General features: G+C 39.6%; 1 protein-coding gene across 1 annotated transcript in view; it reads left to right on the forward strand.

The window, feature by feature from the left end:
* The window catches only part of mmp17a (matrix metallopeptidase 17a), a 103,118-nt gene extending 79,071 nt beyond the window's left edge, over nucleotides 1-24,047 (forward strand). The window contains exons 5-10 of the mRNA XM_084935039.1: nucleotides 8,189-8,365; nucleotides 8,889-8,991; nucleotides 10,129-10,211; nucleotides 11,586-11,738; nucleotides 11,889-12,146; nucleotides 20,433-24,047. Of these exons, the coding sequence (XP_084791165.1) occupies nucleotides 8,189-8,365; nucleotides 8,889-8,991; nucleotides 10,129-10,211; nucleotides 11,586-11,738; nucleotides 11,889-12,146; nucleotides 20,433-20,758 (1,100 nt within the window). The 3' untranslated portion in view covers nucleotides 20,759-24,047. The remainder of the gene's footprint in view (nucleotides 1-8,188; nucleotides 8,366-8,888; nucleotides 8,992-10,128; nucleotides 10,212-11,585; nucleotides 11,739-11,888; nucleotides 12,147-20,432) is intronic.
* The last annotated feature ends 320 nt before the right edge of the window (nucleotides 24,048-24,367 follow it).

Below are 24,367 nucleotides of genomic sequence, written 5' to 3' on the forward strand. Positions count from 1 at the left end.
CTGCACCAATGACAATCGGTGGAAGAGTAATTGCGACGCAATGAAACAGAGATGAGATTTCTAGGGTTGTGGGCATGCTCTTTTGCGTGGAAGCGCATTTTTATAGTCTTTAACTTCTACTGAGGGGTTTCTATTCCACTCCATTTCATAAGGAAAGGCAATACCTTCTACTTTTACTTTTTGTAAACTATTTATATTTATTAGTCAACTGCAGGATGTGCTTGCAAAATAAGAAGCATAGCTAAAACTGAACTAAAAATGGCTAAAAAAAAAAAAGAATCTAAATCCAATTTATGCATGCGCAGTCAATAATAGTTATTTTATATTATATTATTATTATATATTATTTTATTATAATGTCTGATATTTTGCGAGTATTATTTGCCTTCTTGCCTTAGATGAGATGATAATGCTCACAAAATCGTATTTCCCAAAATGCTAAACCTTTCTTTTGAAAAAAGAAACACCTGAAGATGTGATATTGGTGCGATAGCTCCTTGAAACAATCCATTGTGACTGTTATATAATGCAATTTCCTTGTCAAATAAAAGTATATTGACTACTTAATTTAGACAAAAACCCAATCAATGAAGACACATAGTCCAAGTCTGCAGGCAGGGTGATAGTTCAATTTCTCTGTTTGCTTTTGCCCTAAAACTAGGAAACATATGTTACTGCAACTCAATTTGCTTCAATTACATCTCCCAACAGCCTGCATCAGTGTCACGGCATGATGACGTGATGCTCCAGAAGTTCAGAGCATCGTCTGGGTCAATGTGGTCGTGATTAATGGGAGCAGGTTGCTAAAGAAAAGAGGGATCAGAGGAGCGCTCTTTTCTTCATGACCTCTATTGATCTCTTCAAGCCACACAATTGTCTTACACAGACAAACGCTGACTTAGAAGAGATAATTTAAGCAAATAAAATTCTCTGTGCAAAGACTCGTGCTTCCAGCTACGAATTGCTCAGCGGTGGTGACGGCCTGATGGAAGACCGCACTAGTGTTAAAAACACAGATTCTTACTGTGAGCAAGAGAGAAAAGATGCTGGCAGTGAATCATCTTACCTTGTTAGATGTTCCAGCCTTCAAGGCTAGTGTTTCACTGCCTGTGATGAAGGGTGAAATGTACATCAAAAAAAAATCAAATCAGACTCTTTCATTTGGTAATCAGGCATCTGCCTCTTCTTCTTCGCCTGTACTCCATAAAGGGGGGTGCCAACCAGTGCCAAGAAAATCCCGTTCGCTGCAGCTTACAGTGTTTTAATGAAGTTAGCTCAGAATTCAGGTTTGTGTAAATGCTGCTTTTATTTTATTTTTTTTACTATCTACTTAAATTCCTTGAAGCACTTTAGCACTTCTAGACCAAGATGATTAGAAATTATTGAATTTCAAATGTGCTTGTTCTTTCTGTTGCAATTTAAATTAACTGCCAAACTTTAGTAATCTAAAGTCGGACACTGAGCTCATTTTACAGCAATAAAAATCCATTTTATAGGTAATAAGTGACGTGACGCCGACGCTTTGACTTCTCAGTCTGAGTTATGCTTTGGGTTTTTTTTTTTACTTTCTCTTAAACCTAAATTAACTGTTAAACATATTGATAAAAGATCACTATGAACATTTTAGGTAACAGCTGGCCTGTTTGCTCTTCTGTCAGACAAAAAAACAGCAACATTATCATCTACTCAGCTGACAACAATAAACCCAATATTCTCTCTTCCTGCATCCTCGGGGAAATGTCTGTCTCATTAACTGCTAAATGCTCCACTATGTTCAACAGGTGGTCGTTAACTTTGAGCCTGTTTACTGTGCGGTGCTGGGTAGTTACTGTCAAGAAGCTAAAACAATTGTAAAATAAAGCTGGTTTAAGGAGAGTGACGCCTCGGCCTTGGCGTCTGCTTCTTTTCACGCTGATTCAGCCAGCAGCAGCTTAACTATTCAGTGGTCAAGAAGGAAACAGTGGCACTTATTTGGGCATTGAAGTGTGTGTTAGATCATCACTGCCAGTAACTGTTCATACAGATCATCACCCATTAACAGCATATGAAACAGCAACTGGTAGCTTGGTTGTCGTTCCTTCGGCCTTTTATATTAGCTGTAAGCCAATGTAACATTACATTGAGATAATGTAATGGCTGACGTACTTTCACGAGTATCATGTTCCAAAGACCCTGTTTGTGGGGGGGTGGGTGTTGGTTATGGATTATACAGCCTTGATGTTTCCTCTTGTTCAGGTCCTCATTAACACCTCCTCCTGCTATCCATTAAAGAAGAGACTTCACCTGTTTTGATGCCTGTATAAGGTGGTCTCTTTCCAAGATGCCGGTCTCCCTCTTCGCAGAAGGCTGGTGCATTTCTGTCAGTTTGCACCCTGGTAAAGTTGTTTCTGTGTGGATCTCCCTTCTTTGTTATGTCCCGAATGAGCCACGCATAGGACGGGTCAAAGTCATTAATTAGTTATTATTAAGTTAATGTTGACATCGTGCAAGACTGTGCTAAAGTCTTTTTGTCAAAATTTTTATCTGTTGCCAAACCTGTTGCCACTCATTTTTAGTCCTGTTCTTTGTGTAATGTGGCACACCTTAGCCCTCCCTCCCTGGTTCCTTAATAATGGCTTCTTGGCAGCCACCCTTCCTTTGAGACCATTTCTTTTCTGAAGATAAACTGAAGGGCCCGATGTCTCTCTTATGCTCAGATCTTTGGAAGATTTCTTAAGGACAGGACTTTGAGGTAGTGTTCATCTGCTGTAGGTTTTTGGTTTTTAGGCCTGCAGTTTTTCTTTTGTCCCCCACTAGTCCAATTTCCTCAAAATCTTTAAGAACCCAAAGCACACCATGCCAGGATATGCTAAGTTTTTGGATAATAGCGCTTCAGGAATCCCATTGATGCAAAAATACTATTTTATGTCTGCAAAATTGCCTTTAATGTAATCTTTACCATTTTTCATGGAATCTGCTAAAGAAATGGCAACATATTTTGTTTTGGCAGCAGTCTGCTAATAACAATGTGTCTAAAAAATACAATTTAAAATAAGCTCTTTGCTAAGTTGTTTAAGTGCCTAGAAAATAATTAAATCCATGTTTTCTGGAAGGGCAAAGTTAGACTGACTAACACAGTCTGATCCATTACAGTCAAACAGATCGTAGGTAAAATGTAAAATAAAAACATAGATAAGCTACAGAGGACTACAGAGTCGGGTGATAAGGAACAGTAGGAATGTGAGCCATTAACATTAAAAAATATTCTGTCATCTTATGCACTTGGAGTTTTACATTTTGAGCATTGAATTTGTTTTTATACTGGACCACGACGAACAGTTGACAAAACGTCCTTTTCTCAAGAGAAAATTTGTATTTTTCGCTTAACCGTGGCTTTAGTCTTTCTCTTCATCAGAATATACTGTAGTGTATTATTAAGCTGGTCCTGAATCCTTGAGCTAGTCATGCTTTACGATGCCTGGGACAACTTTCTCAGTTTTGCTGTTGGCAAGATCTTATTGCAGATTCCCACCTTGGAGCTCATCCCTCTGAATGAGTTACCTGCCTTGTCCTGTTGTCTGAGTTTAATCCAATTCCCACAAGATCTCAAAGATATAATTACTTAAGTGCACCCATCATCTTTCCCCAAGGACACAATTTCAACAAGATTTGTTAAATACTTCTCCTTCCTGTTATTTCCTCTGCATTCGTTGGCTTACCAATTAATCAGTCAGTTTCCTCTGAGTGCGTACATGATTATTTAAGTCTTTCCCTCCCCCTTTTAGCACATTTCTAACTTCTGATTTTGACACCGCTGATCGTGCGATTCTAAGCCTAGAGAAAGTTTAACTGGACCTGGCATTTCTGCTACTTCACTCAGTTTCATCATATTTCACTGACAGACATTTTAGTATTCATGATAATGATTCGATACCTTCATCTGCTTCATCTCTCTCCTAGGTGGGATACCTCAAAGGTCAATCATTGGACCTTTTCAGTTTTAATTTGAAGTGATATCAGGCCATCTGCTTAACTTTCTTTCCACTGCTATGTGAGAAGCTTTACTTCTCTCTCATGACTGTTTGGCTTCTTTTTTTTGCATTTGGGTTTTTTTACAAAGTGGATTTGTTTAACTTTCCACCATCTCAATCCTGGCAAACCTGACATTGTGGTAATCGGCCACAGCTCATTTAATTCAATTCAATTCAATTCAATTTTATTTATATAGCGCCAAATCACAACAAAAGTCGCCTCAAGGCGCTTCATAGATACAGAGAAAAACCCAACAATCATATGACCCCCTATGAGCAAGCACTTTGGCGACAGTGGGAAGGAAAAACTCCCTTTTAACAGGAAGAAACCTCCGGCAGAACCAGGCTCAGGGAGGGGCGGCCATCTGCTGCGACCGGTTGGGGTGAGAGAAGTAAGACAGTCACTACATTTTCCTCTTAATAGACCACCTCTGAGAATCTTGACCTCCATCTGAGTTTTAAATCTCATACCACTTTTTGTGAACGTTTACCTACTTTTTATATTTCCAGATATAATTCAAAATTCTCAGTGTATATTTACATCGTATATGAAATTTCGCTGCAACCCTCTTAACTGGCATTACTCAGTCCTCTACAATCCTCCTCTATAACCTGTTTATAACCTGGTCCAAAGAGTAGCAGGTGATCGCTTTTTGCCACCAATCATTTCGCCCTAAGACAGCTGGAATAGGCTCCAGCCCACATGCAACCCTGAATTGGATAAGCAGAAGAAAACAGATGGATGGATGGAATTCATTTCAAAATCTGTCATTATTTTACTACCTTAAAAGAATATTTAAGGTACCAGCATGTTGTTCCAGTTCTTCTACTCTGTGTTTAGTCACTCATGTCTGCGAGCCAAATGTTTCTGCTTCTGCATTTTGTTACAATCTGAAAATGTATTGATTAAACAGTTTTGTATAGCAGCTCTTCGGCCTGCTTAATATAAAGGATCATTTTTGCGCAGCTGCCAGCTTGCCTAATTTAGCTCACTAAATATTCACAAAGGAGCTCCATTTCTCTCAATTAATTTTGACATCATATAATAGCTCTTTGCATACACTTTGCAGCTCAGAAGAAGTATTGTCTCCAAATGCTGATTATGGGATAGGCAGAGTTACATTTATTAATGGAGCCTGACCCGATACATTGAGAGCAATATTATTATTACACTGATTATCTTTGGAGGCCAGTAGCACGAAATTGGAGTATTCCAAAGATATAATTGAGGTCATTTCGAAACAGTGTCACCATTACATGTTTATTTTTGTCACACGTCTCACTCGGAACAGATTTTGATTTCCAAATGAAAAGTTGGGCATGCTTTTTAAATTACAGTACAAGAATCTTACTTCTGCCTAGTTTTCCTTCTTTGGAAGCTCAGTGGGGTTCACGAAACTTTGATTAATACTTAAAAATGTGAGTTTGCTTCTCTGGACACTTTTTCACAGAGTTCTAAAAAGTAAAGTTTATTTATTGATGTCAAGTTTGATCAGCTTTCTATTTGGGTTTCAGCAACGAGAGGTTGCACTGGAGTACTGCAGAAAATTAGGCCTTTAGTATACTTTCCAGTGTTCTAGATATATGTATAGAAAGTCCGTCGGGGAAAGATGCAGAAGCAAAATATGTGGGTTGAATGTTACCAGAAGACTTTGGATGAAGTATAAAAACTCCAATCCAATACACAAGTACTTCTGCATAGATTCCAACATTTACAATAGGAATGCCTTGATGTTAGGAAGTCCTTCACCTTAAACCATCTTTAATTGCCCGTCCCTCAGCACCACGCCAGTGAATACTTTATAATTATTTTTAAGCTGCGTTTGGTGATTTGCAAGGAGTTTTGTTAGGTTAGGAAATCGCCAGAGTTGCCTTCATAGTCATGATTATATTAATAGACTTATTACATTAAATGGTGTAATTTCGAGTGTGGATAAGGAAACTAACAATAGTCTTTTGTGAGAAAGCCCAAGTTCTTGCAACCCTGGGCACTGCCTTGTGTTTCCTTAAACAGACTGTTTTTATGGTGTTGCAATTACAGGTTGTAATAAACTGCTTTTACAGACAGACGTTTTGTTTCTGAGTGTTACAAGTTTGAAAAAGCATGTAGTTCATCATTTGTTTAGTTTAAGAAATCAGTTATAAAAATCATTGATAGAGAAAAAGGCCTCAGGAGTTTCTGAATCATCACCCTTCGTTAATTTACCACATGAACCTAGTTTAAACACAAATGTGTAATTTAAACATTTGTATTCAAAAATATATACAGTGACCACCCTGTTAAAAAAACCTCAAAAACACTTGCTTAAAACTAAAAGTACTGGATTACTGAAAATTCAACCACCGAAACTATTTTTTTTTATTTACTATTTTTTCTTACAGTAAATTAGGAAAAAAAACAAAAAAACATAGATAGCAACAATAATTATTATTTTTTTTGATTAAAGAGCTGGTGCATACCGGTGGATTCGCCATTACAGAAACATAAAGAAAGATTTTGGTAGTTGGCAGTACTACATTAGAGCAGCTGTGACATAAACCTTACACTGGGTGGTGATCTAATAAATTTGTTAAGCCCTGTATAAACCGATTCCAGATTGGCACAAGGTAATGCAAGGTCATAATAGCGCATGGATTGGCGCCAGATGAAAAGGATAGCCCTTGGCTAGTTGTGTCCTTGTTTCTTTCCGTCTACCTTATGTTACACCATTCTTATTAAACTTTTAACCAAATGCTGCAGGCCATGTTTGCAGCATTCTGGACTCATCATGTCATATCCAAGAGAGTATTGTACCTTATTGCATTGTATTTACTGTGCATTAAAGTAGTAGCACTTTTTTTAAAATATTATATGTTATAATAACCTGGAATTACACAAATTGTTGTCAGTGATGTTATTGTGCTTACTTTCTTTTCTTTTTTTGTCTTTTGTTTTTTTTTCCAGGCATGGGAGTCTAACTCAATGAGTCTTATTCATCCACGTAAATCTCTCTTTGTCCGCAGGCACGAGCATTTTTTTTGTCTGTCAACCTCAGATGGGTTGTAAATGCGATGACACGGTGCCTACTTTGTTCTGAATCCCTGTTTTCTCCCTCGATCCTTTCATTTATCCGCACTCCCTCTCTCCACCTTGTGCTCATGTAGATTAGAGTTGGCATTTGGCTTCTGGAAATCCCAGGTGCAGCAAGCACAAGTGCACTTCTCCAATTGTCCTTTGTCTTTTGACAGAGCACAGCGCTAAGACGTTCCCAAGTCGAGGCCAACATAAGGTTAACAGAATGCTGATTTGATCCTAGTCACCGAGGAACTCTAAGCTAGCTTGGCTCGACTCGCCCGCACTCACATTTTTGCGAATCTAAATCTCAAAAACCAGGTTTTGTCTTGCTTAGCAGAGCCAAACAAGGAGTTTTTGGAAGCGTTGCCTTTTCCTCTTAGCTCAACATCCAGGGAAATGTGTTTTAATAGCCTGCAGCCTCTTTGGGTGTCTTTCCACACTTAGGATTTGATTGGCAGCCCAGGGGCTCAGGCAGTATTACCATAGTTATCTCACTGCACCACATTCCTAACAGCACTCACAGCCACAGGAGCTGTCTGTCACGCCTCTTAACTTGCAACCTATAGAGTTCACTCATAAAAGGGATAAACATGCAAACAGTGGCTATATGGGTTTTACAAAAATCTTTAAGCAGCTAGGTGATCTCAATCAAAGCTGGAGGTGATACAGGCAAGCTATGGTTAAACTGCAGAGAAGAATATAGTAGTTTTCTGCTATGTCACAGTTTCACATTGATAACACCGCTGTTTTCTCTTACTGCCCTAAAAAGGGCGCAGGTTAGTTTTGAAATGTTTAAAGAAAGGAACGAGAAGGTGTTTCTTAGGTAACTTTTCTTGTCATGCTTGTGGCTTAATCTTTCTACCGTGGTGAAGATCAGCAGTAATACTTGTGTGCAGCTACTTCTTTGATTGAAGTCAGTTCTCTCTTAAATAAATTAAGAATAGTTTCCAGAAGTGCATCTTTATGTTTTATTCCTGTACCGACCTCTAATGTGCATCATTACTAATGCAGGTTTTTAATAGTCTCACACAGTCTTGTCCACTTTGAGCAGGTATAAGACCAAAAAAAGTCAGATATGCATGTAAGGCTAATGAGTGTTCCCCTCTTTCTGTGTCTGCCTTAGAATCTCATGGGATGGATCTGTTTGCAGTCGCAGTCCATGAGTTCGGTCATGCCATCGGCCTGGTGCACACATCAGCCATAGAGTCTATCATGAGACCATACTACCAGGGTCCCGTGGGAGACCCGCTGAAATATGATCTACCCTATGAAGACAAAGTCAGAGTCTGGCAGCTCTACGGTATGAGGTTTCCATTCCCTCTGCATATCGGTGTGTGTGCGTGTGACTGAAACAGAAAGGGATTGACAAGTTGTGTAGAGTACTGTTATTGATTAATGAAAACGTGGCTGGAGTTAATTGGACCTCTTTATGGCATATGACCTTATCACACCATTCCCTGATATACAGAGTATCAGTGAGCTGAGGGGAGACTAATGATCATGAGCTGAGAATGAAGTGCAGGAAAGAATGTTAAAGGACGGGACAGAATGGAGGAGAATGAATTGAACTAAATTAAAGATAGACAGACACTAAGACAAGACTGCTATATTTGGTTATAATAAAAGAAACACGTACAAAAGATCAACAACTGAGCAAGCAATTTTTAAAAATGTGCAAAATGTTCAATTCTTTCTGGAAATTGATGATTTTTATGTGACAATATAAGTCATCTTTTTTTTCCTACATGAAGGAATAAAACAACGTAATGTTTTGCCATGTTTTGTTTTTCCTCTTCAAATGAAATCACACGTATCCCTCTCAGGTGTCAGAGACTCAGTTTCCCATACAAATCGACCAGGAAACCCCTCCCAGACAGCTGAACCTCCTGTTCTACTGGACCTCCCCGAAAACAGATCCACACTCCTGTAAGTAGGACACCTGGTGTACTTTCAGCACAGTGCAAATAATTTAATGATTCTGGTAGCCTAACACATAAATGATACACTTCAACCTTTCATCTTCTCTCTTTCTGCTTTTCTGGCCTTCTCAAACACACACACACACACAAACACAAAATTGTGGTTTATTCTTTTTACAAGCCCCCCTTGGGTCTTTCTGTTCACTGCACTAAAGATGTTGGAGTGGAAAGTGTAATAAACGTCCCCAATAGATTCACCCAGAAAAGCAAAACTAAGTAAAAACAGCCGCTTGCTACCTCCAAAAGCTGTTTCTCACAGCCCTGCCAATTTAGTGCTTTCAACAGCACAACATATCATGTTCCAGATGTGGTCATTATATAGCATATTATTCTTATTGCATAGTAAATTGCACATTATTTAACCATTTAAACTAATGCTATAGTCCATAATAAAGAATAAATGTTTAAATTGTTAGCCCTTTTAGCTAAATTTTACGTTTCATGCTATATTGAAAGCCGCCTGCTACCCGCTGCTTCCTGACCTCCATGCATACACACAATTTAAAAGCATTTTAAAACCAAGGCAGAATAGAAGCCCATTTTCCATCAGTAGTATTGGCCTTTCACTGTCCTCATCACTCACTTTTCACCCACTCCATGTTATCATGATGCGTGGAAAAGCTATATCATGCTTGCCAAGGGTCACAAATGCTGACCACTAGGCAGCAGAGTTTCATTAAAAGAGCTCTGAATAGAGATCTTTGTTGATAACAGGAGAGCTCTCGCCCTCCCACTCACAGTGGCAGGTCTGTAGTGCTATTGCCTTGATAATTGGCAGGCTGACCACGTCAGTGCTTTAAATCACTTATTAGCTTGTGGGATAAATGTTGTGAAAGACCGCACCGTTTCAGTGTGACAGCATTTCACCTCATATTTAGCCCATTTAATTAAAGCACATAACATGCACATTTGTGCACACATTCAGAACATCTCTCATTAGATGAGTACGATCGTGACATTTTTCATGCAGCATAGTAGCGAATATGATTGTAATTGTAGTAACTTCTTTGCTTTTTGAAAATACTACAACCTTTTCCATCTTTTGTCTTCATTTCTTTTTTCTGCTTCTTATTTTTTCACGCAGACTGGCACGGGATGCTCCAGACAGATGCACCAGTCACTTTGATGCCGTGGCCCAAATACGAGGGGAGGCCTTCTTTTTCAAAGGTATTCAAATCTGAAAGGAGAAAGTGTGTGTGTGTGTGTGTGCAAAAACCTTGAAGATATTTTCAGATCAAGTTGAAGTTGCGAGAAGACATTATGTTTGCATTTGTGAGGGTCTTGTGCAGAAGTCTTCTGCAAGTTAACTGAGTCCTCTGCATAAGAAATGCATATTTGCATACTGACCAAACAAATTAAATAAAAAATAAACAAAGGAAATGGTATATGACAAATGGCCTACTAGATGAAGGCAAGTCTGAAGCCCCAAAGCTCTCATTTTGAGCACTCCAACAGTCGAGGAGTCGCTTTGTTGCTGGATTTATTTTACATTTCTTTGCGGTTGTTTTGTGTTTCTTTGTCATCCTTATTTTTCTCTCTGAGAGTATTTTGTAGGTCTGTCATTTTAGGCCTCTTTGGTTTCACTTTGGTGTCTCTTCAAGATCAAACTGTGTCTGTTTGTAGTTTTGTAGCCGCACATCTTGATTGGAGAGTCCTTTCTTAGAGTCTCAAACTGATCCGCTCGCTCGCTTGCATTTTCTTACAGTAATTCCCCTGCCATTGCCTGAGTGTCTGAAGCCATTAACTGAACTCCATGAATCTAAATTGAACCGCTAGTGAATGGTCCACCGGCGATTCGACTTAAAGATCAAAGGATGCCTCGCCGTTCTTCTAAAGGGAGAGTGTACTTTATTGTCCAGCGTCAGATATGGAGAAAAAGTGTTTTCCTGGATGAACTGGGTTTTGATTGTTGTTGCAGTTCAATGTGCAACATTGAACATGTGGCGAAAAACACGAGTTAAGAACATATGGTGAAGTTAGTGAGGCTGGGCGTGGGGCCGAGCGGTGGCGCCAGCAATCAACAGGAAGCCAAGTCATGTGTGTTTCTATGAGGTTGAATAAAAGGCTTACACACTATCACAAATCCTCCAGTCCAAAGAAAATGAAGCCCAAACTGGTTGATAAACTGAATCTACTAAGCATGAAAAGTGATGTTTCTGGGGCATTAGCCAGTCTGTATGGTATATTGAAAAATCAGTGGAGCAGCATTTTTGATTTTTGTTTTCTCTTTCATTTTTCATAAGCATACATGATGTTTTTTGGCTACGCTCAACTGGATAATACATTTTTTTCCTCCTAAACTCAAGCCAAATTTTTCAATTTCCTGTGCTGCTAACTGGTTTATCAAAGTAGTTCCAGAAGAATCAACAGAAGGTAAAAAGCACTGAGTTTTGTAATTAGCCAAATTGAAGGAGTAGCTAGCTTTTGTGATGTGACTACTGAAGATACAGCACACTCTGTGGCTTTCCTTCTAAATAAATCCCGCAGAGTATTGTTAAGAAGTTCTTATTGATCTTTACTTGCTATTTCTGTCCATCATAGGGAAGTATTTTTGGCGGCTAACTCGAGAGAAGCACCTAGTATCTCTCCGTCCTGCTCAGATTCATCGTTTCTGGAGGGGCCTTCCTCCTAATCTGGACAGTGTGGATGCTGTGTACGAGAGACCAGGGGACCACAAAATCGTGTTTTTCAAAGGTAAATATATGTAACTTTATTCGATTACTCAGTCTGTGTGTTCACAAGTTGTTTTTTTGCTTGTTTGTTTCATTTAGTTTAGTTTGTAATTGTGTGGATACATCCTATCATATAAAAGGTTTGATTTTAACCTCTGTGTTCATCACTCAGGTTTAAAATACTGGGTTTTTAAAGACAATAATGTAGAAGAGGGTTACCCTCGTCCAATCAGCGACTTTGGCTTGCCACTGGAAGGAGTGGACGCCGTCTTTGTTTGGCTGCACAACGACAAAACCTACTTTTTTAAGGACAACCGCTACTGGCGCTACGATGACCACTTGCGACGTATGGACCTGGGCTACCCTAAAGACAGCTCACTATGGAAGGGGCTGCCTCCACACCTGGATGATGCCATGAGGTGGTCTGATGGTGAGTAGCCATAAAAACCAATGTTTATTTGTATGACTTTTCATCAAATTGACAGAAGTTGGCTTGCTGCCTGTATAATCAGTACTTCAATAAAACAAATCACTGAATGACACAGCAAAATATATACATATATATTTCGCTGTTACTGTAGTGGTTAATCCACCAGTATGCACAAGGTTTAAGGTTAAATTGTTTTATAAAAAAGCTTTAAAAAAAACGCAACTTCGAACTTTTTTATATTAAGATGTCAAATTACAGTTATTGACTTGTATTCTCGAATAGAAAATCCCCCAGTCATCGCTGCAGATGGACGCCCCGCCTTCAGCCTGATTCTGCTGGAAGTTTCTTCCTGTTAAAAGGGAGTTTTTCCTTCCCACCATCGCCAAGAGCTTGCTTATTAATGTAATCTGATTGTGTTTCCTCAACAATCAGATTACCCCTCTTATTGTAGGTCATTTTTATTGTAGCACCTTGAGGTGACTGTTATTGTAATTTGGTGCCATATAAATTAAATTAATTTGAGTTTTCAGAGAAGTCCAGTTTGCTAAGTATAAAAACATGAATTCAGTTATCTTTAATCTAATAAGGTCTAATAAAATTCAGATTCATGCACATTTATTAAAAACAAAAAAACAAAAATATAAGTATTAACATTTTCTTTGCCATGACACTTAGGTGCATCCTTGTTTCTGCTGATCAGATGTTTCGACAACTTGACTGAAGATTTGGAAATGCACACACCTGTCCATACATTTTGTTTTCTATTTAAAATCTTTGGTTTTTAGTTTTATTATTAACATATCAAGCAAACATTTTTTCACTTTGTCACTATGGAGTATTGTATGCAGAATTTTGAGGTGAAAAAACAAATTAAATCCGTTTTGCTTTAACATGAAAAAATGTGGAACAAGTGCTGTGAATACTTTTCAGATGTTTTTTAAAAGAGAGGCTTAAAGAGCTTTTAGAGGCTCCAGAGGGGCTCTGAGACTCAGGGAACATTTGCATTATTCTGTGCATCGTTCTGGAGTCGTGGAGTTTGGGAGATTTGGAGAAATACATACAGTGATATGTTATATAAAGCAGATCAGCCCTTCAAAAAATAAATCCATGCTGACATGTTCAGACTTTTGTTTTTAATGATTAAAGTAAACAGACACGCACATTCATCTGCACAAAATCTCACATTCACATGCAAACTGTACACGAAAATGTGACTTACAGATACACCACAACAAGGAGCCAGAGCCCCATAAAAAGTGAGCTGGGGTTATAGTAAATGTAATGTAAACCCATATATTTACCTTGCCTAGGGACCTTTTGGATGTTACTTGCTGAAGTTTCCAGACAACAAACTTTTTAGATTACAGACACTGAACCAGGCTACCAGAAAGCAGGCATCCCGGCTTGCCGAAAACAGCCTTGACCTTTACACTGCAAACACAGCGTAGAGTTGTGTTGGCTGTTATGAATCCACAAGATTCAAGTAATCAGTGCTGCTACTGTGAGCTCGGTGGACATGGTCAGATACGCTGGGAACAAACCATCTGAAAAAAGGCTAAGAAGGGATGACAGGATCTCCGGTTTAATCAAGAAGCTCCAGCTGAGAATGTTCGTGCTGCATTAGCCGCAGCAAAATCACCATCATGCTGTCGATCCTCTTCTGCAGATCCGTGTTCTGATGCTGCTCTGGCTGCTGCTGCTCCAAGATGAAAGTAGAGTTTATCTTTGGAGCAGTCACTCAGTTTGTCTTCTTTAAAATAGTTGAAAGGAGGTAGAGTGTGAAAGAAGGCAAGGGAAGCACTGTTGATTTTACCTCGTTTGGGCAGCCATGCATTTCACAGACTGCCCTCATTGCATCAGCTCTCGGTTCAACATCAGTTATTATTCTACAGCCATCGGCCGCCCTGGTAAGCCCTCTTATCACTGAAACAAGGTCTCTTTCTGTCTCACACGCAAACACCAGTATACACAGCATAAACACAGAAGTGCACTAAGTGAATCATGTAAATAGGCACTCTACTGATCTCCTCAGACTAGTAACATCCTGCATTTTTACGGCACGTTTAGTTTTTTACTTGATGTTAGTTTTTGATTTGAACACCTTAATTTATTTTACTTATCTCGTGTATGCCTACACATTTTATTTAAGTCTTAATTAAGAAGCAATTGTGTAAAATCTGTTAGCTGTGTCACTGCATACAGACAAAATTAGCTTAGTGAACTTTGGATTGGAACATATGCTGGTGGAAAAAAAATCCTAGAGGATGCTTTGTTTTTTTGCTATTTTCACAGCAGTGATTTATTCCACACTTGTGTGTGATTAGCAACACGATTGGCTGGATTATGTTTCCCAGTTCAGCTGTAATTTAGAAGATGACTATGTGTCATGCAGCACCCATCTTTGGCATTTAAGAATCATAAATAACCACTCATCACTTAAACAGAGTGCTCAGTTTCTTTCCCTTTTTTACATCTGTGTTATTAATTCTTTCAGATTTATATTATTTTCTTTATGATAGGAATTTATTATTGCAGTTTTAGCATTTGGTAAATTCGTGTGATTTATCATTTTGCCAGAATGCAAACGTGACCTTCGTGTCACACCTTTAATAGCTCAGTCACACTAGTGTGAAAACAAGATGACAACCTGCTTGTAAGTTGGAAATGTTGCCCAGCGATGGCACTGAAATTTTTTCGCATTTGGCACCAATATTCAAAAAATGTTTGAGTTTGAGTGGAAAACCTTCAACCCATGAGTGACCAGCTCACACAGCTCACACAGGTGAGAGGCAGCCTGTCCCCAAACAATGGTGGTCTGACTCAGACTGACTGCACTAACTCTCAATTAGCGAATGTTTGGAAATTATTTCCATCTAATTTATGAATGTGGACAGATTGGAAGGTCGTTGCGGACTGTTTAAGGGACACAGTTTATTGTCATATCATCACTCGAAGTCGCTTGAAGGACAGCAGCTGAGTCTGAGTAGTCATACACCTGGTCCTTGTCTTTGAAGGGACGAGACTGCACGGTCATTGCACATAGTCGCAGGGATTTCGGTCACACCGTGGTCTCCAGCTATTATTTTCACTAGTGTGAATGTAGCATAAGAGTTTGTAGGAGAGTGACCACTTAAGCACTGTTCTGAGTGTGTGTGCCGTCCTCACATAGACAGCAGCCTGCACTTCTTTTTTACTTACTGGCTTTCTCATCGGCCACAGCCAGTACTCCAATCTTTTGAGAGTGTAAGTGCTCAACAGTTGTCACCGAGTTGTTGAGCATGACAAATGTTTCATTGCAGCAGCACGGGCACTGCCTTCTGTTTGTAGATAATTAGTCCAGTTCCAAAATGCGATTATGGTCTGTGACATTTTCTATTTCCATGCTGGATAGACAACAGAGGTATTGTTTACTGCTAACCGCCCCAAATTAGCTCCCAGTGTTTATGACATATGGTTAGCCACTAACCCTTCAGAGTCACTTGACAGCTATTTGAAATAGTCATCAACAGTTACCGATGACCTTTTCCCAGACATAGCTCAGCATATTACCAAAAAGCATCATTCCACTTAATGTTTAACCAAGTCAGAAGTGCTTGTTTTTGCAGAGGAAGTGCAAGCTTCAGCGACTATTGGGATTTGCTAGACAATATGAGAAATAAGTGTTTCATACTACGCTGTGTATTACACAAAGAGATATAAATATCAGGTGTCAGATGTTTTTGTGACACATGCGTTGCCTGCCTTTGTTTGAGTTTTAACCAGAAGCTGGTTAATCTGGTACACGAATCAGTCACAGAGTATTCCTGGAATGTCAGTACCATCGTCAAAATAATGAGGAGTCTCTGCTCTCATTTATAAAAAGAAAAACGTTTGATTACTTTGCATTTAAGATATTCATTTTTAATGCCCTCTGTGTGCAAGGATAGCTGTCGAGTGTCTTTTTAGCTTTGTCATTTTTTTGGTCGTTATAAATTTTAAATCATCGCAGAAAGCCTGATCTAATATTTACACACAGAAATTTAAATGAACGGCTGCTAAACCAAATAAAACAGCTCAAATACATACTGTGTGTGTGTGTGTGTGTGTGTGTGTGTGTGTGTGTGTGTGTGTGTGTGTGTGTGTGTGTGTGTGTGTGTGTGTGTGTCCCTCCCGAGCCCACACTCCTGTTGGTTTCTCTGAAAGTGGCGAGCTTTACGCGAGGAGGTGGGATAATGTGATCATTTCTGGAGCATGTCACGCCTGAATGTGCCATGTCAATAATGTTTATGGACTGTGTGCATCTGTGCCTGTAAAACATTCTGGTCTTTTACCTCCTGTAAAAATGTTGAGTACCTTCTTTAAGACTCACACATGTGAAAATATAAGCTTGTGCGAGCTCACTGCTCTTCCAGCAGAATTATGGTTGGCATTAGTGCGGCATTACCCATTGTGATGAGGCATTATTAGTTTGTACTGACAAAAAAAATCTTAATAAATAGAGAATTCACTTTCAAAAGTCTGGTGCTTAGTGTTGGGTATGTATAAAGAAATGCACGCTTTTCTTTGGCTTGAATAAATTAACTAGTAGACTGAATAGTGTGACAAGTTTATTCTAAAAGTAGCAGTTTTTGATTTCACATTGAAACTGTAAAGTTTTTGTCTGCCACTCTTAAATTTTCTTTCACAATTAGAAAGCGTTTTATAATAGAATTTAATCACAGAACAGCATGCGTGGACAATAATATTAGACTTAATGAGTAAAAGACTATGAAATCAGAAAAGCAGCTGTCAGTTGGACAATTAACAATAAGGCAATTTTGACACCACATCCATGCTTTGTTAATTAAATGGAAAAATAATAATAACCTGAAACAAAGCCTATGCTATGTAAGTCTACAGGCATGTGAAAAACTAGGTACACCCTTACTACTGCCATAGGATTAAAAGGGTAAGTAGCTGCCAGGTGCTGCTAATCAGATGCACTTGATTAATTGATCATCGGCGAGTGTGAGCACCTCAATCAAAGCCGACATTTTAGCAGTTTGCTGGTCTGGAGCATTCAGCCGTTAACACAATGCCAAGGAGGAAAGACATCAGTAATGATCTCAGAGAAGACACTGTTATTACTCATCAATATGCAAATGGTTATAGGGCCATTTCCAAACAGCTTGAAGTCCGTTATTCAGAAGTGGAATATATTCAAGACAGTTTCCAATATTCCCAGGAGTAAATGCCCGGGAAACTCACTCCGAGTTCAGAAACTGCAGAAAAAATCCAAGAGCTACATCTCAGCCTCTACAGGTCTCACAAATCGTGTTAAATGTTAAAGTTCATGATAGTAAAATTTGAAAAAGACTGAAGCATGATTTGTTTGGAAGGGTTGCTTTGTTTCTTTTATGTTTGGTCACCACATTTGGCCAAAATCAAACAGAGCGTCAGAGCACAAACATCTAACACCAGCAGCAGGACAATGAGCCCAATCACAATAGCAAATCTACAACAAGTATAGCTGTAAAGAAAAGAATCAAGGTGTTGCAATGGCCCAAAGTCCACACCTTAACCTAAAATGCTGTGCCGGGACCTTAAAAGAGCTATGCATGATCATAGAGATAATATTTTAGGTAAAGTTCTCCAGAATCACACCACCAAAGTATTATATTAACAAGGTCCTGACATTTGCTTTGACTAGGCAAAAGCTTCAGAGCTACAGATGATCCTCAGATGCAGGAAAAAGGTTGCTTGAAGTTCCTAAATGGTTATTAAAGGTCAAAAGCAAACAGTAATGTTTTCTGGTAGAGAAAAAAAATGTTTACTTTTAGTTGCATTGTTTTGGAAGCCTTTGTGAAGCAAAGCCCCCTGAAGAATGTGTCATCCATTTGGCTGTCCATACTAGGCTTTGATTAAGCACTTGTTGTAGTTAAAACTGGCACAAAAACAGCTAATTAGCCAGAGGTACTTGGTTGTGTTTTTCAGGCCACTCTCAGCAGGAGTGAGCAACATTACTGATTTCCCCTGCAGCAACTCCCAGCTGAATGTGTGGAAGCTCTTTTCCCTGTCAGGTGTTTAGAGGTCTGTGTTGCATCTGAGTTGTTACCAGCTTCAGAGGTCCTACACCAAGCTCTGTGCTGTGCATAGAAATAGGCAAATCACACAAAAGGTAAGGCCCCAGCAAATCAAAGCTTCATGGAAGGGCACATAGGAATGTGTGCATTTATATAAACAAGAACACAGACAGTCACGTATACTCTATATACACCTTTGGGCACTGAAACTTAAGCTACATCAAAGCTTTTTATCTGCCTTTAGGCTGTTTCCAATAGGATAAAGAGAGAACGCAAGGAGAGAGAAACGAAGAAGATGGGAAGATAACTCATGGTGAGCAGCAGTGAGAATAGAGTTGAGGAGAGACACAAGCCATGGAAGAATTCACTTTTAAGAGCTAAGAAGAAAAGAGAAAAGACTTGATGTGAACAATGCTGAAGGGGACAAAAGCAGTAAACGAGGAGCCACATCAGTTATACGCTTGTCTATCTCAGTAGATTCAGATTTTATGCTCCCAAGCAACTGTAGAAGCATGTCTGAGGGAGGCAAACTTATCAAATTATTGTGTTGATCGTTACCTTACATCACACCTTACAATGCGTGCTTCTTTTTTGCATAGTGCATCACATTTGATGTAATTCTGGTCACCTAACATGACACAGATATCAGCGAGAAGAAGCTAGTGGGGAAGATGTTAAACGGTGCATAACGTTAGCTCCACGGGTCGAGAAAAATGTCTCAAGTGTGTCAAAAAGTATAGTATGGGTTTCTGTAAAGCTGTGGGTTAAAGTGGTGTACAGTGTGACCTGAAAAACGGTCCTGAACAAAACCGTCTACAGCATGTGAACAGTATGTCAAAGTCGTGTCCTTAAGAAACAGGAAGAGATATATGAGACATTTGATCCATCTACTGTTCACTCAGGCCTCATCAGAAATGGTCTCAGTGAAAGGATGGTTGTCCAAAAGTCCTTCTTAAGGAAGTGAAGCAGAGTCCACAAGATCTGGACTGAAAATCAGTGACAACTGATGATTCCAATTTTCAAATGTTCAAATTTTTTGGTTTATCAGTATGTATGTGAGTGCCAGAACCTCTTCAAAAGTTTACTTTTCAATGGACTGGTGGCTGTCAAGAAGCCCGTCTTAAGAAAGAAAAATTGAGGTGTGCCAAATTACAGAAGAAGTGGATTGAAAATTAGATGAAACAGGCTTTATGGAGTGACGAATCCAACTTTCTGACTCAAAAAGTTGCCGAAGGAGGTCAAGAGAGCATGGTTTGGGGCTGAATTTCAGCCACTGGTGTTGGAAATATTGTCAAATTGATGGAATTGTGAATGCAGAAAAGTACTCTCAGTACTCCACCATTTGGAAAGTGTCTGGTTGGCACCAGTTTCATTTTTCAGCATAACAATGATGTACTGGGAGAGCGGTAAAAACATACCGACAGTATCACTCATGGATTGGCCTCCCCAACGGGCACATTCAAAATCAAAACTTAACGTTCTTGCTTTGAGGTCACTGCCTGCTAACCACTACACCTCCGTGCCACCCTGAGTTTATTCTGGTTTCTATGTTTGTATCATTAGCTCAGAATACATTTGATATATGCTTGATTTTGTACATTAAACTTAAAACTCATTATGTATTGCAGCAGTGCACACAGGCAGCGCTTCACTCCTGACAAACTGTCAAGGCTGGTTTTAATCTTTATGTTTGATCAAATGCACATTTTTAAAACTCTGAACATCTTTTTTTAACTTTTCTGGAAAATTATAAGCAAGCACTTGATAAACAGTCAGTTTGCTCCCTTCCCAGTTTTTAATTCCTGCAGCTTTTAGTGCAGAACCTCAGCCTTCATAACATCCGCGTCCCTGACCAGATCACTGGAACTAATAGCCCATTATGTATGAGCTAACAGGCACATTTCCTTCTTGGGACGATTAACATTTTCCAGTCATTACTTTTGTGCAGGCTTTAACACAAAAACGTTTTGGGTTTTTTTCCTGTTGGTCTCCTCGTAAATTCCAAGTCATTGTAGGTCATTTTGGATTTCACCAGTGACATCACACGGAAACTTCTATAATCCTGCTCATATATTCACTTGCTGTGTTTTTAATACAGTTACTGCAGCCAACTTTCCACCTTACGTGCGATTTAGTATTATATTGTTTTCTGCTCCATGTGATCTTGTTCTGTTTATTCACATCCAAAAATATAACAGTATCAACCCTGTGTCCTCCCCCTCCCTCCCTCCCACTCTCTCTTAAGGCTCGTCCTATTTCTTCAAAGGGAAGGAGTACTGGCGAGTGCCAGGCAGTGACATGGAGGTGGAGGCAGGATACCCCCGCCTCATTGCAAAGGACTGGCTGCTGTGCACAGAGATGCAGTCGGACTCTCCGGACACACAGCCCAAAAGCACAGAGACGAGAGTCAACGTGCAAAATCACCCAGATCACGCGGAGAACGGATACGAGGTGTGCTCCTGCACCTCGGACACCGCATCGCCTTTAGGCGTCCGCCCATCCCCGTCTCCCGTCTGGCTGCTGCCGCCACTCTGGACGCTGTCACTGGCCCTCCGCTCCGAACTGCTATGATGCTAAAGCATGGGGGACAGTTCTCAAGCTGGGTGCAAGAGTTTAATTATTAGTGAAGGGCCAGTGGACACAAACTAAAGTACAAACTGGAAATTTCTACTCATATAAGTATTGATTGGTATGTTTTTACCATTATTTTGTTGTTATTTATTTCACATGCCATTTGATGGTCATCTAAAGCGCCTTGCAGTTTGGGATGTACATACCAGTATCATACTATCAAACTAAGGTACCCCTGACAGGTATCAATACATCCACAATGATAATGTTAGTGCCGTACTTGACAAATTGTTATATCTTTTTTGTTTTAGGTTTGTTTTTGTTGTTTTTTTGAATGGCTAAAAAGGCTTAACGCTGAGAAGACTAAATGAGTAGAGATTGTTTTTTTCATGTGCACCAAGTCTACAGCAATAATGAATGGCATTTGTTTGATGTGAAGTGGTAAAAAAAAATAGAAACATTTTAATAAGTGACACCATGAAATCTGGTAATGACAGACATTTTTGAGAAATATGCTTCCTTGCTGAGAGTTTGATGAGAACATTTGCTTTAGAAAGACCAGGAAAAGAGGGGAATAGCTAGCTGACCTCAAGCTCACTGAACTAGCAGTGTTTTGTTTGTCATTTACAAGTCATTTACTTGCTTCAAGACGTGTTTTTTTTTACCTTCCAGCATAGCCATAAATATTTAAACACCTATCTTCTCATCTAACTATCAGCAAGAGAGTAAAGAAGCATATTTGCCAAAGAAAAAAATTGTGCCTGGAAAGTAAAACTTCCTACCAGGCTACTATACAGGGAGTGCAGAATTATTAGGCAAGTTGTATTTTTGAGGAATAATTTTATTATTGAACAACAACCATGTTCTCAATGAACCCAAAAAACTCATTAATATCAAAGCTGAATGTTTTTGGAAGTAGTTTTTAGTTTGTTTTTAGTTTTAGCTATTTTAGGGGGATATCTGTGTGTGCAGGTGACTATTACTGTGCATAATTATTAGGCAACTTAACAAAAAACAAATATATACCCATTTCAATTATTTATTTTTACCAGTGAAACCAATATAACATCTCCACATTCACAAATATACATTTCTGACATTCAAAAACAAAACAAAAACAAATCAGCGACCAATATAGCCACCTTTCTTTGCAAGGACACTCAAAAGCCTGCCATCCATGGATTCTGTCAGTGTTTTGATCTGTTCACCATCAACATTGCGTGCAGCAGCAACCACAGCCTCCCAGACACTGTTCAGAGAGGTGTACTGTTTTCCCTCCTTGTAAATCTCACATTTGATGATGGACCACAGGTTCTCAATGGGGTTCAGATCAGGTGAACAAGGTGGCCATGTCATTAGTTTTTCTTCTTTTATACCCTTTCTTGCCAGCCACGCTGTGGAGTACTTGGACGCGTGTGATGGAGCATTGTCCTGCATGAAAATCATGTTTTTCTTGAAGGATGCAGACTTCTTCCTGTACCACTGCTTGAAGAAGGTGTCTTCCAGAAACTGGCAGTAGGACTGGGAGTTGAGCTTGACTCCATCCTCAACCCGAAAAGGCCCCACAAGCTCATCTTTGATGATACCAGCCCAAACCAGTACTCCACCTCCACCTTGCTGGCGTCTGAGTCGGACTGGAGCTCTCTGCCCTTTACCAATCCAGCCACGGGCCCATCCATCTGGCCCATCAAGACTCACTCTCATTTCATCAGTCCATAAAACCTTAGAAAAATCAGTCTTGAGATATTTCTTGGCCCAGTCTTGACGTTTCAGCTTGTGTGTCTTGTTCAGTGGTGGTCGTCTTTCAGCCTTTCTTACCTTGGCCATGTCTCTGAGTATTGCACACCTTGTGCTTTTGGGCACTCCAGTGATGTTGCAGCTCTGAAATATGGCCAAACTGGTGGCAAGTGGCATCTTGGCAGGTGCACGCTTGACTTTTCTCAGTTCATGGGCAGTTATTTTGCGCCTTGGTTTTTCCACACGCTTCTTGCGACCCTGTTGACTATTTTGAATGAAACGCTTGATTGTTCGATGATCACGCTTCAGAAGCTTTGCAATTTTGAGACTGCTGCATCCCTCTGCAAGATATCTCACTATTTTTGACTTTTCTGAGCCTGTCAAGTCCTTCTTTTGGCCCATTTTGCCAAAGGAAAGGACGTTGCCTAATAATTATGCACACCTGATATACGGTGTTGATGTCATTAGACCACACCCCTTCTCATTACAGAGATGCACATCACCTAATATGCTTAATTGGTAGTAGGCTTTCGAGCCTATACAGCTTGGAGTAAGACAACATGCATGAAGAGGATGTTGTGGACAAAATACTCATTTGCCTAATAATTCTGCACTCCCTGTATGCCTTTCAAAACCCTGTCCGTCAAATCTATTTTTTTATCTTTCGTTTTAGCCTGACTGCAGTTAACATGATGGCGAAGTTTAGGGTTCTGATTCACCTATCCCGGAGAAAAATAGTATTTTTACGCAACTTGATATAAAAACCCCACAGAACGGCTCAAGCCAGGGTAAAGAATGACATCCTGGGATATAAATAGTTAGACAGTTGACTGACACCCCGGCACATATCGAGGCAGCCTGGCAAAAAAAAAAAAGTGCCCTGTGGATGTGGTGTAGATAGTTTGTAGATGAATGGCCCCTGTGGGATCCTGACAGCCAGGCATAAATGGCACGCTGGATGGCAACAGGTAGATGAGTGGCATTTGAGGTTGTAAACAGGCAGGCAGGTGAATACCACCTGCTACAGCTACATGCAGGAAAGGGCACTCTGGGATTTGGAAAACAGACAAACGAATGTTATTCATGGCAGAAAGTCTCTCTCACGGTTGCTTAGTGCCATTATCCTTGCTTTGATCCTTTACCTATACTCCCACACTCTTTGAGGAAATGATGTTCATATATCTACACAAAGTCATTATTTTCACCAGAAGCATTCCCTGCCATTATCAGAGGCAGCATTTGCCTCTGCTTTGTTGTATTTTTTGTAATTAATATGGATAGATTGTGAGTCCATATTTGCTTTGATCAGATTACAGCTCACGGCTTCAATCCCAAGCTCCTCCTGGTGACGTCATTGAAAAACCTCACAAAACAGCAACCAGGTTTATTGTTGCTGGTATATTTACCTACAGTTTAAATATAGACACAGATATATTTCAATGGAGATGTTCCATGGGTACTTCAATCCAAGTGGACTGTGTATATTTCAAGCTGTGTTTTCTAATGTAAAATATTTTTGTAGAAAAAACATTAAAGAATCCGAATGACTTTATTGGATGACTGCGGTGAATTATTTCAGCTACTGGATCATGTGGGCGGAGTGTGCAATTATTGAGCGTCACTTGAAAAGACGCCCAGGCTTGGAGGTTATGCACTAACTGATATCTGCTCTCCATCTCGCTAATGTTCTTAAGCATGTTGTAATGGTCTCTGCTGCACATTTCAATATAGATCTGCTGGCAGAGACAGGCAGCTTTATTGGGGTGTGATGGTTACTTTCACTTAGCTACCACAGAAACTGCACAGCACATTGTACTCACTGAATCTTGGCATGTAATAAGCATGTCATAAGCATTTTTATGTAACCTCTAA

The sequence above is a fragment of the Perissodus microlepis genome, chromosome 7, assembly GCF_051167445.1.
Source record: "Perissodus microlepis isolate ML-2025 ecotype Zambia chromosome 7, ASM5116744v1, whole genome shotgun sequence".
NCBI classification, from domain to species: domain Eukaryota; kingdom Metazoa; phylum Chordata; class Actinopteri; order Cichliformes; family Cichlidae; genus Perissodus; species Perissodus microlepis.